This window comes from Panthera onca, chromosome E3 (genome assembly GCF_046562875.1).
Source record: "Panthera onca isolate mPanOnc1 chromosome E3, mPanOnc1 haplotype 2, whole genome shotgun sequence".
Lineage (NCBI taxonomy): Eukaryota > Metazoa > Chordata > Mammalia > Carnivora > Felidae > Panthera > Panthera onca.
The window spans coordinates 5,390,224-5,403,793 of record NC_138354.1 but is presented as its reverse complement, the minus strand read 5'-3'; the positions used below and the strand labels follow the sequence as shown (position 1 = coordinate 5,403,793).

At 45.7% G+C, this 13,570-nt stretch overlaps 1 protein-coding gene across 2 annotated transcripts; it reads left to right on the top strand.

Moving 5' to 3' along the window:
* Positions 1-5,073: 5,073 nt before the first annotated feature.
* Positions 5,074-8,883, top strand: OCM2 (oncomodulin 2). Of its 2 annotated transcripts, none has more exons than XM_060649535.3 (4): positions 5,074-5,315; positions 6,000-6,132; positions 6,573-6,682; positions 8,575-8,883. In XM_060649535.3, the coding sequence occupies exons 1-4, from the start codon at positions 5,255-5,257 to the stop codon at positions 8,598-8,600; spliced, it is 330 nt and encodes a 109-aa protein (XP_060505518.1). In that variant the 5' UTR covers positions 5,074-5,254; the 3' UTR covers positions 8,601-8,883. The 2 variants fall into 2 exon arrangements, with proteins under 2 accessions (XP_060505518.1, XP_060505519.1); XM_060649536.3 differs by lacking the exon at positions 5,074-5,315 and adding an exon at positions 5,595-5,687.
* Positions 8,884-13,570: the final 4,687 nt, after the last annotated feature.

The following is a 13,570-nucleotide window of genomic DNA, read 5'->3' as shown; positions in this document are numbered from 1 at the left end:
TGACTAGGAAATACATGGGGGACTAATGGAAGAGAAGGGGTATTTTAGAAAGGTCTAGTTTATGCAAACTTCTCCCGGCATCAACTCTCCATCCCCAGCAATGGGTTGCTCTCCGTTCCTGGTACAGGGAAGGAACTTTCCTCTCGGGAAATTTATGCCCTACTTTTAGACAGATAAGCAGAGATCAGAGACCTCCTCTTGTGTTCATTGTTCCTCAACTGCCTTCGGCTCAAAATAGTTCAAGCGGCATATTTTGGGGTGGCAGAGTCTGATCCCCTTAGGGCCAGAATGGCTTCTCTTTCTGAGTTGTGAGGTCATTTCCCTCAGTCACAGGGCACAGTCACCTAATGGTTCCTGTTAAGCTTCTCTTTCTCAGCCCTGCTATGGACACAGGAGGCACCACAGCTGAGTGTCTGGGCCTCACTCACTGATGTCCCAAAAGCCCTGTGATCAATCAGCCCAAAGGAAAGAGAGAGGTCACAGCTGGCCAATGCCTGGTCCCACAACCTTCACCTGCCACACTTAAGGGCCAAGGTCACAGAGCAGGACCCTCCACTCTTCCATGCTCAACCATTTATTAAAAGTCAACTTTTGGGGCGCCTGGTGACTCAATCAATTAAGCGTCCAACTTTCGCTCAAGTCATGATCTCATGGTTCATGAGTTTGAGCCCCATGTCGGAGTCTGTGCTGACAGCTCAGAGCCTGGAACCTGCTTCAGATCTGTGCCTCCCTCTCTCTCTCTGCCCCTCCCTCCCTCACTCTGTCTCTCTGTCTCTCTCTCTCAAAAAATATAAAATAAACATTAAAAAAAATTTGTTTTAAGTCAACTTTCTGTGGAAGTAAAACACCCACACAGAAAATACTAAATTTTCATAAAAATGTAACCAGCACCAGGGCACCTGGGTGGCTCGGTCGGATAAGCATCGGACTTTGGCTCAGGTCGTGATCTCATGGTTCATGAGTTCGGTCCCTGCATTGGGCTCTGCACTGGCAGTGTAGAGCCTGCTTGGGATTCTCTCTCTCTCTTTCTCTCTCTCTCTCTGCCCTCCCCCCCCCCACTCTCTCTCTCAAAATAAATCAATAAACTTAACAATAAATAAATAAAACAATATCAACACAGCAGAACCTCCTCACCCCCATTCCCTGCCCTCCCCTCAAGGGTAACTACTGTCCCTTCTGGCACCTTAGATGAGCTTTACCCAGAATATCTTTGTTTTGAAAAGGCTGTAAAGCAAATAACAGCAACAATGGCCACCATTTATTGTTGGCTAACTCTGTGCCTGGCCCAATGTCAAGTGCTTCACCTGTATTCCCTGTCATTAATCCTATAGAGTAGGTTGTATTATTTTTATTTTTTTTTTTTAATTTATTTTGAGGGGGGGAGAGGCAGAGAGAGACAGGGAGCCAGACTCCAAAGCAGGCTCCACACTGTCAGTGCAGAGCCCAACACAGGGCTTGAACTCATGAACCAACTCATGAACCATGGGATTGTGACCTGGGCTGAAACCAAGAGTCAGACACTTAACCGACTGAGCTACCCGGGCGCCCCCAGCTTCCTTCGTTTTAATTTTTGCTTCCAACTTAGGACCGACCAGAGGAAGCCAAGTATGTCCGCTCACACCGTCACATAGGATGGTCAGCTTTCCCAGGCCAACAGCCTCCTCTCAGGACATATGTGAACCCTCTCTTTTTTCCGCTATAAAGCTTTCCCGAAAGCTCCTCTGCCTGCCTTTGAGTCTCTGCCGAATTCAAGGGCTCACTCCCTTTCTCGGGGAGGCTCTGGATTAATAGCCTTTGCCTGTTCTCATTTGTTGGTCTTCACTTGCATCCACACTGGGGATACAGAGTTGAGCAAACACAGACCTTCAACCTGACGAACTGCATGATCATGACCTGAGCTAAAACCAAGAGTCAGACACTCAACCAACTGAGCCACCCAGGTGCCCCAAAACTCTGCCCCCATTAAACATCTACCCCCTCTCCCCTCTCCCTCACTCTCTGGTACCCACCATTCTTTCTGTCCCTGTGTATTTAATGACTCGAGGGACTTCATAAAAAGGGAGCCATACAATATTTGTTCTTTTGCACGAACCAACGTTTTGACCCCCAGATTGCACACACTGGAATTCACATATAATCATGGCTGCCTCGTTGATTCAGAGGATATGTTTACTGGGTCTTTCTTATCTTTACTCCCTATCAGAAAAGTAGCATGAAAATCTAAAGTGTCTTGGTTTAACCTATATGCTATTTTCATTTAAATGGGAAGATTTTTAAAAATGTTTTTTTATCTCTATGGACAATTGTAAGCCCTTCCACGGAAAGAAACGACTCAGCGAGTTTCTATGGCAACTTAATGTCAGCAACCTACATTCTTGAGACTGATTTTCAGAAACTGCTTTCTTAGGGCTGGGCAAGTTGATGCTGGCTGGTAATCCTGTTTTCAAGCCCTTTTTTGCCGATTTCATTTATCCATTCATCAAATAATTACTGAGCACCTAACTAGGTCAGGGACTGTACCAGGCATTGGGGCATATCATGTGGGCAAGACAGAAATAGTGCTGACTTGACGTTTGGTAATTTAAGAAATGCTGTGGGTGTTCCTGAGAGAAAGTTCTCATTGACGACACCAGCAATGCTGGGAGTACGTAGGGGGGTATATTTGGGGACAAACTAAAGGTGACTATCCTGACGGTATTTCCCAGGGAAGAGTCTAACGATCCTGAATTGTCTTCTTCGAAGCCACTGACTATTTCTGATTGCAACATGGGATTGGCTTTTGACTTTAAAAAAACTTGAATTCAGGGGTGCCTGGGTGGCTCAGTCATTTGAGCATCTTGACTCTTGATTTCAGCTCAAGTCATGATCCCAGGCCCGTGGGATCAAGCCCCACGTCAGGCTCCTGGCTGAGCATGGAGTCTGCTTGAGATTATCTCTCTCCCTCTGCCCCTCTCCCCGACTCATGTACTCTAAAATAAAAATTTTTACTTAAAAAAAAATTTGAATTCAGGGGAGCCTGGGTGGCTCAGTCGGTTGAGTGCCCAACTTCGGTTCAGGTCATGATCTCACGGTTTGTGGGTTCAAGCCCCACCTCGGGCTCTGTTCTGACAGCTTGGAGCCTGGAGCCTGCTTCGGATTCTGTGTCTCCCTCTCTCTCTGCCCCTCCCCTGCTCGCACTCTGTCTCTCTCTGTTCTCCAAAATGAATAAATGTTAAAAAAAATTTTTTTTTTAATTTGAATTCAGCCTTAAAACATAAGGAAATCCTGGCATATGTCACTACAGGGATGAACCCATGGATGAAACTTGAGGATATTATGCTAAGGAAATAAGCCAGTCACAAAAAGACAAATGAGGCAAGATCCCACTTACAAGAGATGTCTAAAGTAGTCTAACTCCCAGAGACAGGAAGGAGAACGGTGGTTGCCAGGGTGTTGGGACAGGGAAGGGGGACTTCTTGTTCAATGGGCATAGAGGTCAGTTTTACAGGAGGAAAAAGTTCTAGAGATCTCTTGTACAACCATGAGCATATAGCTAACACTACTCTACCGTACGTATCCTTAAAAACAGCTCAAAGGGCAAATATTATATTACGTATTTTTTACCACGATTAAAGAAAAGAGTCTAACACAGTGCTGGCTACATAGGGATTCAACAAATATTTGCTAAAAGCTAAAAACAAAAACAAACAAACAAAAAAAAAAGAAGCAGGGGCGCCTGGGTGGCTCAGTCGGTTGAGTGTCCAACTTTGGCTCAGGCCACGATCTCACGGTTCGTGAGTTCGAGCCCCACGTCAGGCTCTGTGCTGACAGCTCAGAGCCTGGAGCCTGCTTCAGATTCTGTGTCTCCCTCTCTCTCTGCCCCTCCCCTGCTCATGCTCTGTCCCTCTCTCTCAAAAATAAAATAAACATTAAAAAAAAAAAAAGGCAAAAAAACCTTGAGGGAGGTCTCAAATGCCCCGTTTTTCCTGCAATTTTAGATCTGGGGTTTGGGAATGGTTGGGTGCTTTCCTCCATTTTTCCTTTTTAGTGTGTGCAATGTAGGAGAGAGCTGGGAAATGTCAGAGTCAAGACTTTTTTGGAAAGTCGTCCATCCAGTGCCATTTGCTGTGATGGACGAGTCTACTGTGTCCATCTGACCCTGACTTTGGGTCAACCCTGGACCGAAGTCAGCCTCGCACGTCCACAGCCTCAGAGGTTAAGAGCAGACCTGCCTCAAACGGCAGCCACTGTCACCTGGGGAGCCCTTTCCAGTTTACAGAGCACCTCCGTTTGCGTTCACCTCGTTTCAGCCACTCTGTCCTCTTTGCCAGGCTTCTGACGTCTTCTCCACACCGCCAGTGGGGTTCGTTTGCAGAACTGAAACCCTAGTTAAGGTTTGTTGAGGTTTGTTCTTCAATATTGGCTGTTCCCACCCACATTCCCTTGTGATATAAATAGAAAAAAAAAAGAGGTTTAATTAGTAAGGCAAGACATTTGAGCTACGTCTACTTGATCCTTGAAAAGGAAATCTAAGAGGTTCTTACTATCACTTTTTCAATCCTATATAAGATAGGTCAGTAAGGCAGCAAAAGCACATCTGTTTTTTGCTCCTTCGACTCTTTTCCCTGATTCTTCTTGGGGGAAAGTCTAAAACGGTAAGTAGCTGGTGGACCTTTGAGACCCCAGACTTTTCTTTCCTAATGCGTTCCTATTAGGCTGGTGCAGGCTGTGCTCAGATGTCTCTTTCCCCGTGGGCTTGACTCCTGGAAGGATTTTGACCTCTGGCAGTTGGCTTTTTCGTGACTCTGATTCGCATCCTTCGGGATAGATAGCATCTTTTCCACCAAAGGTCTCCAAGGAGGCCAAGCTGTGAGAGGAATTGGTAGCACTGTATTTGCAGGCTGGTCTAGCAAACTGCCACTGCCTTTGTAACGTGATTTACTTCTGAACGTTTTGTAGACGGCTACGTGAATGGTTGATTGTGCAAATACAGTTTTTGCAAGAAAACGGGATCAAGTCATTCTTTAAGTTGTATTTTTTTTAAATTTTGTCTTTGAAGAACGTTCAGGAGACAAAGGGGGCTGGGATCCTTCCCGCTTATGGTTTTTATGTGGGTGTTCTGTCCCATCACTTAATACAACAGCACGCTTATCACATTTTAAACCTTCCCCACAAAGACAGTTTCAGGGGCCTGGGAAGGGGTCGTGCTCCTGGACGTGCGTGTTCCCGCTTGCCATTTACCACATCTCATGTGTTCTGTGTGAACAGGTGGAAAATGAGCATCACAGACGTCCTTAGTGCTGACGACATTGCCGCAGCCCTGCAGGAGTGCCAAGGTAAAAGGAGAGTGAGGCAGGGGTGCGTATTTCCCACGTAGTCACGCCTCCAGCAAAGCCACGGAAATTAAAAATGTGAACATTTGAAAATTCGTGGGATCAGAGAATAAAACGGTCCTCAACCAAAGAACTAAAATTATAGAGATACGAGAGCTGAGCATATGGTTACATTTCCGTAAGGCCAAAGGAATGTACTAAAAGTGAAAAAAAAAAAAAAAAAAAAGGAAGAAGCCTGTGGATGCCTGATGGAACCCAGTGACTGCGTTTCGCCCCACCAGTTAGACCAGTGCCTCTTGGCCACACAGCCTGTAGAAAGGGAGGGGGGGCGGCCCAGAGGAGAGGGACAAGAGATGGGTAAAAGCAAGTGGACAGGTAAGGTGGGGAGGGACACAGGAGATGCCATCACCAAGCTGCCCAGTCTTGGCTGCCTCGAAATCTTGCACCAGTCATAGCCCCCTCTTTGTCTTTGTTTTTTTATCTATTTGTTTGTTTGTTCCAAGTCTTTATTTAAATTCTAGTCAGTTAACATAGGCTTTGTCTTTTGGTAAAAGTTAAGAGCAGAGCATCCTTGTAGCTCAATGATGGCCCGAGGAGGGTTTTTGATGACCTATGTTTTCAGCACCTTGGCCCCAATACGGAAGGTGATCCGGTGAGCCTGAGAATAACCCTCTCTCTGTTCTTCAGACCCAGATACTTTTGAACCCCAAAAATTCTTCCAGACATCGGGCCTCTCCAAGATGTCGGCCAGTCAGGTGAAGGATGTTTTTCGGTTCATAGACAATGATCAGAGTGGGTATCTGGATGAAGAAGAGCTTAAGTAAGTTTTACCCTAAAGAGAGAGAGAGAGTGGTGTGTGTGTGTGTGTGTGTGTGTGTGTGCACGCGTGTGCAGGGGAGGGGCAGAGAAAGAGGGTGGGAGAGAGAACCCCAAGCGAGCTCCATACTGTCAACACACAACCCAACGAGGGGCTCGAACTCATGAACCCATGAGACTGTGACCTGAGCCGAAATCAAGAGTCAGATGCTTAACCGACTGAGCCCCCCAGGCACCCCTGGAAAGAAGAAGAAGAAGAAAGAAAAACTTTTAAAAACAAAATGCCCACTGTTAGTTTCTACAAGGAAGGCGAGTTTGGCTTACAAAGACCTTTGAATATCACAGTTGCTGGGAACGGATGATTTGCTTCAAGAGGAAAAGAGAGGGTTAGCACAGACGTGTGTGGTCTTTCAGAAAAGTTCCATAATCTTTATTGCCCTGCAGGTTTTTCCTCCAGAAGTTTGAGAGCAGCGCTAGAGAGCTGACAGAGTCAGAAACCAAGTCCTTGATGGCGGCTGCAGATAATGACGGTGACGGGAAAATCGGGGCTGACGGTATGTTCACACCTGTACACGGCACAAAAGAATTAGCTCCTGTAGCAACCCGGGGGATTGGGCCATGAGATCGGGCAGATGTGGTTAGTTAAAATCTCTCTTTCTTAACCTTGCTGCGCTTCAGTCTTGTCATCTGTAAAATGGGCCTAATGCGAGGATACAAATGATATATGTAGAGACTAGCGTGATGCCTGGGGATGTATCGTAGAAGCTGGTCCTGTGAGTCACTCACTATCTATGACCCAAAAAATAGCCTTCACTTGACCAGGGGACTAGCTATTGCCTGGCTAATGATTTGCAAGATGCCCAATGCAAATTGGAAATAATATAAGGAATTGCCACTGCTGGCATTTGAGCCCCTCTGAATAAGGGAAGGATTGACATTCTCAAGTGTGTCTCATGTCAAAATGTCTATTTTTTTTAATGTTTATTTAGTTAGTTTTAATGTTTAGTTATTATTAAGAGACAGAGAAAGAGCATGAGCATGGGAGGGGCAGAGGGGGAGACACAGAATCCGAAACAGGCTCCAGGCTCTGAGACGTCAGCACAGAGCCTGACGCGGGGCTCGGACTCACAAACCGCGAGATCATGACCTGAGCTGACGTCGGACGCTGAACCGACTGAGCCACTCAGGCGCCCCTAAAATGTCTATTGACTTGCATAGGAAAGCCTCTTAGCTTTCAAGGGGTTAAACAAACACATTTTCTTGGACAGTAGCCCAAGTGGACAATAGTAGAGAATAGATCAAACGTCATGTACGGGGTCTTCTGTGTGCAGAGCCCTATATTCAGAGTTTAGTATAACTACATGGCTGGAGGATTATTTTAATCCGATTCAGTCATGTTGCTTACACGCTTCTTAGCTACACTGTGCATGCCAACTCGGGAGAATTTATGCCTGGTCTTTATGGCGGTACTAATTGGAAATTAAAAATTCTCATTTTAAAATCCTGTCCAAATGATACCACTGTAACTTACTATGCAGGAGTTAATGTAGCTTCTATAGATAGTTCAGAACAAGAGTTTAGGTAAAAGAAGATGGATTTATTTAAATCTAACCACGGAAAAATTCCAAATAGGCGAAGCATACCAAGAACTATAAAGCAAATCTCCGGTTTTCGACTCCAATCAGTAGCAGCGACTCATCATTATTGTTACCATCATCATTGTCGTCTTTCTTTTAGTAACCTAAGCTCTTGAGGGTAAGGTTAGGGTTCAACAGAGAAAAGGGACAAAAGGGAGTTCAAAGGCCCACTCTGTGAATTGCTTCCTACGTCTGCAGAAAGGAGGAAGAAAAGGAAGAAAACTCTCCTTCTCTATCTTAAAGTAGCCAGACAGAAAGTTGAGCGGCCCCGGATTGCGACAGGCCATTATACCAAATCCATGCATCGTCAGAGAGAAATGGCTGGGGTGACAAATTCTTTTCTTTTTTTTTTCAAGTTCACTTATTTATTTTGAGAGAGACAAAGCCAGCACAAGCAGGGGAGGGGCAGAGAGAGAGGGAGAATCTCAAGCAGGCTCCACACTGTCAGCTCAGAGCAGGATGTGGGACTCGAACCCGTGAAACCATGAGATCATGACCTGAGCCAAAATCAAGAGTCGGATGTTTAATCGGCTGAGCCACCCAGGTGCCCCTGGGCTGACAAGTTCTCATACAAGGGGCTCTGCTGCAGAGCTAAAGATGTTTGTTAGATTATGCAGGAAGATGGGACGCTCTAGACCTCCTGCACCTGCAGTCAGTGACACGTTTTTCCCCCTCCTTTTGTGCCCTTGAGAGGGGTGCCAAGCCCACCATCTGACAACCTCGTCTTCTGAGCTCTCACTGGCCACATGGCCTGTCTGTAAAATACCAAGCCATCTCCACTGACGTTTTCTCACCCTCTTCTGTTCTAGAATTCCAGGAAATGGTGCATTCTTAAAAGCCGCAGGCTGTGGAGATAGAGACAATCAGCCAGAAGGCCTCCAAAGCCCCTAGAAATGGGAAACCCACTACCTGCCCCTAATTTATGTATTCATTCCCCCGGATGTGCTTCTCCAATTTGCCCCCTGTTTTAGCGAGGTAACAAGGCAGTCACTCGTGAATTTTCGGTGGTCAGTACGCCCTGATGACTCCTGTAAGGCCCTTGGCAGACGATGCCTTTAAAATTCACCCAATAAAGATACGTTTCTCATCATCTGCTGATGTGTGGGTGTGTGTGTGTGTGTGGTGGTGGGTTTTTTTGTTTTTTTGTGTTTTTTTTGTTTTGTTTTATTTTTTTTGTTTTTTCTCAGCAAGGTAGGGGGATGAAAACAATCTGGGGACCGAGGCTTTTAGAAAGATTTCTGGTCCCATCAAGCCCTCAGCAAGTCACAATGGAGTGTACCAGCCATCAGAGAAAACAGGTTGGGTGGCGGGGCGGGGTGGGGGGGGAGTCACAAATGGCACTGTCAGGGCAGGATTTGGGTCAGGGAGTTATCAGAGTCTGAAATTAATATGAAGAGATTTATAAAGAGCGTAAAATCACTCTTGTGTGTTTTCTGCTGCTGGGTGTTAGATCACCATAAGACAGCCTTAAAAGCAAACAGGACAGGACAGAAAACCAGTGTGCGACTGCAGTGGCCCCAAAGCCAAGGAGACTTGCTGAGCCGGTGGGCACAAGCAGACCCGTTTTCAAGCCTGCCTTTGTCTGTTTGTTTGTTCTTAGAAAAGCAAGGTATCTGAGACCCTCCCGCTCTGACCCAGCCCCCTGCCACCTGGCTCCTTGTCTTTCGCAGTCACTACTTTCCTGGCTGACCCTGGGAGCTGAGGACTTCAAGACAGGGGAGCTGAGGCATTTTCCTGGGAGCCTGCTGAAAGGCTCCCACTTTTCACTGCACCCTCCAAGCTCATGAGGCCCTGGGCTCTCCTGGATTGCTTCCATCACACCACGTAGCTTAGCGAGTTTTGAATCCGTTTTTTCAAGGGCCGCGTTAGGGCAGCTTTTCAAAGCGTGAGGTGTATACGAGGGGGCCTCTAGGTGACTTGAGGAGGCCAGGGATCAACATTTGTATTTTCATAACTACGTATTTATTTTCATATGCATTCGGAAAAAAATTCAACCAGCACAAGCACGTGATGTCTATAGCGCTGCGTTAGACTGAGGCTAAAGGGAACGTCAGAGATTTCAAAGTGCATCAATTGGAAGAACAATCAAGGAATATTAGAGGTGCTATCTTGCGGGACAAAGCCCTTAAATGGCACTCCTGTTCCCTCTTCACGCCCCAGTCTTCCTGGCAGGAATCTGGCGGGTGAGGCTCTCCCCACCTCAGCTTCCCCTCCGTGTGTGCAAATGTCTCCCAGGTGCATCGGGGAATCGCTCAAAAGAGAGACATCAAGAGGGCCTTTTCGACCAATACTGATAAACCTCGGAGCTTTGATTCTTCAAACGATCCACATGGTGCCTTCGTCTCCATGCGGCGCCTTCTTTTATTTCACTTGGCTCCATTAGCCTTTCCCAGCTAATGGTTCTCTATCCCAGCTACAACTCTAAATACCTCAGAGTGAGCCTGCGACACTCTTCCAGGAGGCTCTGGCCACCACACGCCTCCGAGAAGCCAGGTACATGATGATGCTTTAAAATAAAGGTTATGAGCTATTAGTTGACTAAGCAATCCATCACCTGCTGGAGCTGCGAAGGCAACATCACCCTAATCTAGGTGAAGATCGTGGGTTTATTTCTTTTCTCTCCCTCAGGAGGGCGTCTGTCTAGGGATAATGACTGGAGGGGTTATATGGAGCACCCAGGGGCCACTGTGCACCGGGTCATGATGATATCCTGCCTTGGGGAAGATACTTAGAAGACGGATGTCTACGGAAGGAAAAGTGCCACACATTTTCCGCGGATAGAATTATGGTTGGTTATTCATGAATTTTATTCATTCAACTGTTTCAAAGTGACAAGTCCAATTATGCTTGCCCAATGCAGATACATTGCTCTTCCCTTGTTCCAACTCAGTTTTAGGAGCTTAATTTCAGAGTCTCCATCAAATAGATAATAAGTAGCAATCATAAGGAGCCATCTCCCTGTATTTAACAACCAAAAAGTGTTGGGTGGTATGCTTAAATAAAACAATCTTGTCTTTACTCATATCAATTTTTAATTATGTTGTTTGGATTTTGATTAATTACATTGTTGGGAGGAGGAACTCCATCTCTGAATTCAGGTAACAACTCTGGGCATTTGAATGTATTTGTTAATTAGTGATTTTTATTTTCTGAGTTAAAATTTTTTTTTAATTTTTATTTATTTTTGAGAGAGAGAGAGAGAGAGAGAGAGCGAGCGCGGGGGAGGGGCAGAGAGAGAGAGAAACAGAGAGACACAGAATCAGAAGCAGGCTCCAGGCTCTGAGCTGTCAGCACGGAGCCTGATGTGGGGCTCGAACCCACAAACTGTGAGATCATGACCCGAGCCGAAGTCAGATGCCCAACTGACTGAGCCACCAGGCACCCCCAAAGCAATTCATTTTAAAATGAGTCATATTTAATATGCACCTCACCAAAGAAGAGAGAAACGGTACATAGCAAAATGTTCACACTGGTTATCTCCAGCTGGAAGGATTATGCAACAATGCGATAAGACTGAAGCCTTTTAAGAAACGGAGCATAGTAACTAGAGAAATGAAAAACAGATGTAGAATTCACCCAATTTTTGTCACTGAGCCAAAGTAACAAATTTTGATTTTAAAAAACTTTCACGCCAAAGATGTACCCCACACGCGAATGAATGAAAGCCCTGCATACTATTCTGTTCCTGAAATTTCTACTCATTCCTTTGGACTCATTTGTATTTTTACATACTGAGGAAAGATTTTAAATATAACATACCCGGAGTCGAATCAAAAGTGGAAAAAAAAAATCCTAAAATTGTAACAATCCAGAAAAGAAATTGACAAGTACGTAAAAAACTTTATTTTTGTGCTTGCTTTCTTGATTTTTAACTAATTTGCAGATGACCACCAACCTACCTCAAGAGAGTAGTAGGATGATGTATTTCAACTTTGAAATGAGTGCATGATAGGTTACAGAAGACTGTTTTCCTAATTGCTTCTAAAATAGGGCTGCGGAAGTGGTTTTAATTTGGACTTTTTTTTTTTTTTAATGTTTACTCATTTTTGAGAGACAGAGACAGAGCACGAGTGGGGGAGGGGCAGAGAGAGAAGGAGACAGAATTCGAAGCAGGCTCCAGGCTCCAGGCTCCAAGCTGTCAGCACAGAGCCTGATGCGGGGCTTGAACTCACGAACCTCCAGATGGCCAGAGTCCGTCACCCAACTGACTGAGCCGCCCAGGTGCCCCTAATTTGGATTACTTTTAACTGTAATTTTGACTTACAGTTTGGTGGCGTAGTTTATCATTTAATGGAACATGATCTGAAAGCCAGTCCCCTGAATGTGCTTAACTGTTGAGGCTAACAATAAAGAATTGCCAAAACACTTCAAACATTATTGGGTGTTTTGCTGCAGCATCTGGACATTACAAAATATATTAATTTTTAAGTATACAGGTTTTCACCAAAGTTATCCCCAGCTCAGAAACAAAGCCTAGGAAAACAGCAAGGATGTGAAGGCATCGTCTGTTTGTTCAGGTTTGCAAAGCACAGAGTTCATTCTGTGTGATGATGCAGTTTGCTTTTGTGTAATGAGTACTCGGGAATCCATTTTCAAGCAAAAACCTATCTTATCTCTCTCCTGCTAATGTGAAGGCATAGGATTACTTTGCAAACACTGAAGACAACAGATGAAATTGGAAGCGCCAGGCTCGTTTCCACCTGGCCTGTTAACTTAGTCACTGGGAGGATTACTCTTCTTACATGAGGTTTAAACCGGCTTCAAAAAGAGTCCGCTTTTCCCGGTAAGGAGTAGATTCTGAATCCCTAGGAGTGCTACAATGAAGGTAAATACATGCATTCACATCCTTAAATTATTTTTAAGTTGTGAAATATTTCGAACACGAAGATGGGAATACGCGACAACATGACCCACCTGTGCGCCTCCCCCCTCCCTCGCTTTTTCAAGCGAAGAGGCAGCCATAGTATTTAGGCTCCAGAAGTCAGCACGGGTGGTCATTTATCCGCTGGCTCCTCTCCGTGGTGTGGGGTCTTCCTTTAGCTCCCAGCTCCGGGGGTGTCTTCCCTGCTGTGACAAACTTTACCAGCTGTTCCTGGGGGAGCCCCCCCCACCCGCCGGGCATCCGAGCCGGAGGCAGGGAGAGACTGATGCAAGTTCCAGTCTGTTCTCTCGGGGGCCAGCTTGTCCTCGCTCTCCCCCATTCTCCCTACCCAGCTTCCTGGCTGCAGACTCCAAACTTCAGCATCCACGGAGGCAGTCGCCTTACAGACTGTTTAACCGGCTCTCGCTAGCACCTGTAGAAGAGACAGGCCTATACAGGTAGTTCCTGCCCCTCAAAAGTTCAAGTTACGCCGCCTCACTTTTACAATAAGACCTGCATTAGTACGTGGTTTCACTAAGTGAAAGAAAGCCAAAGTCGCTTTCGCTTTGACAAAGAAAGGGGAAACCCAAAAAGAGCGTTCTGCGTTGGTTTTGCCGAGAGAGCTATTAACAGAGGCAGGACGGATCTTCTGTATACTTCAGCTCGAAGTCTGGACCCTTTAGCAGCCTCTCCCCGTATCCCTCGCTCCCTAATCCCTGGCTACCACCGTTCTACTCCCTTTCTATGAGGTTTTGTTTGTTTTCTAAGATTGCATATGTAAACGATGGCATGCAGTATTTGGTTTATTTCACTTAGCATCATACCCTTCTGGTTCATCCATGTTGTCCTAAACCACAGGATTTCCTTTCTTTCTCACGGTGGAATAATGTTCTATCGTATACACCTGTGCCACATTTTGTCTATTCATTCTTCCGTTGGGTTGT

Coding starts and splice junctions, on each gene's coding strand:
- OCM2 (XM_060649535.3), top strand. CDS start 5,255: ATGAGCATCACAGACGTCCTTAGTGCTGACGACATTGCCGCAGCCCTG. Junction 5,316..5,999: donor AGCCCTGCAGGAGTGCCAAG/GTAAAAGGAGAG, acceptor TCTGTTCTTCAG/ACCCAGATACTTTTGAACCC. Junction 6,133..6,572: donor CTGGATGAAGAAGAGCTTAA/GTAAGTTTTACC, acceptor ATTGCCCTGCAG/GTTTTTCCTCCAGAAGTTTG.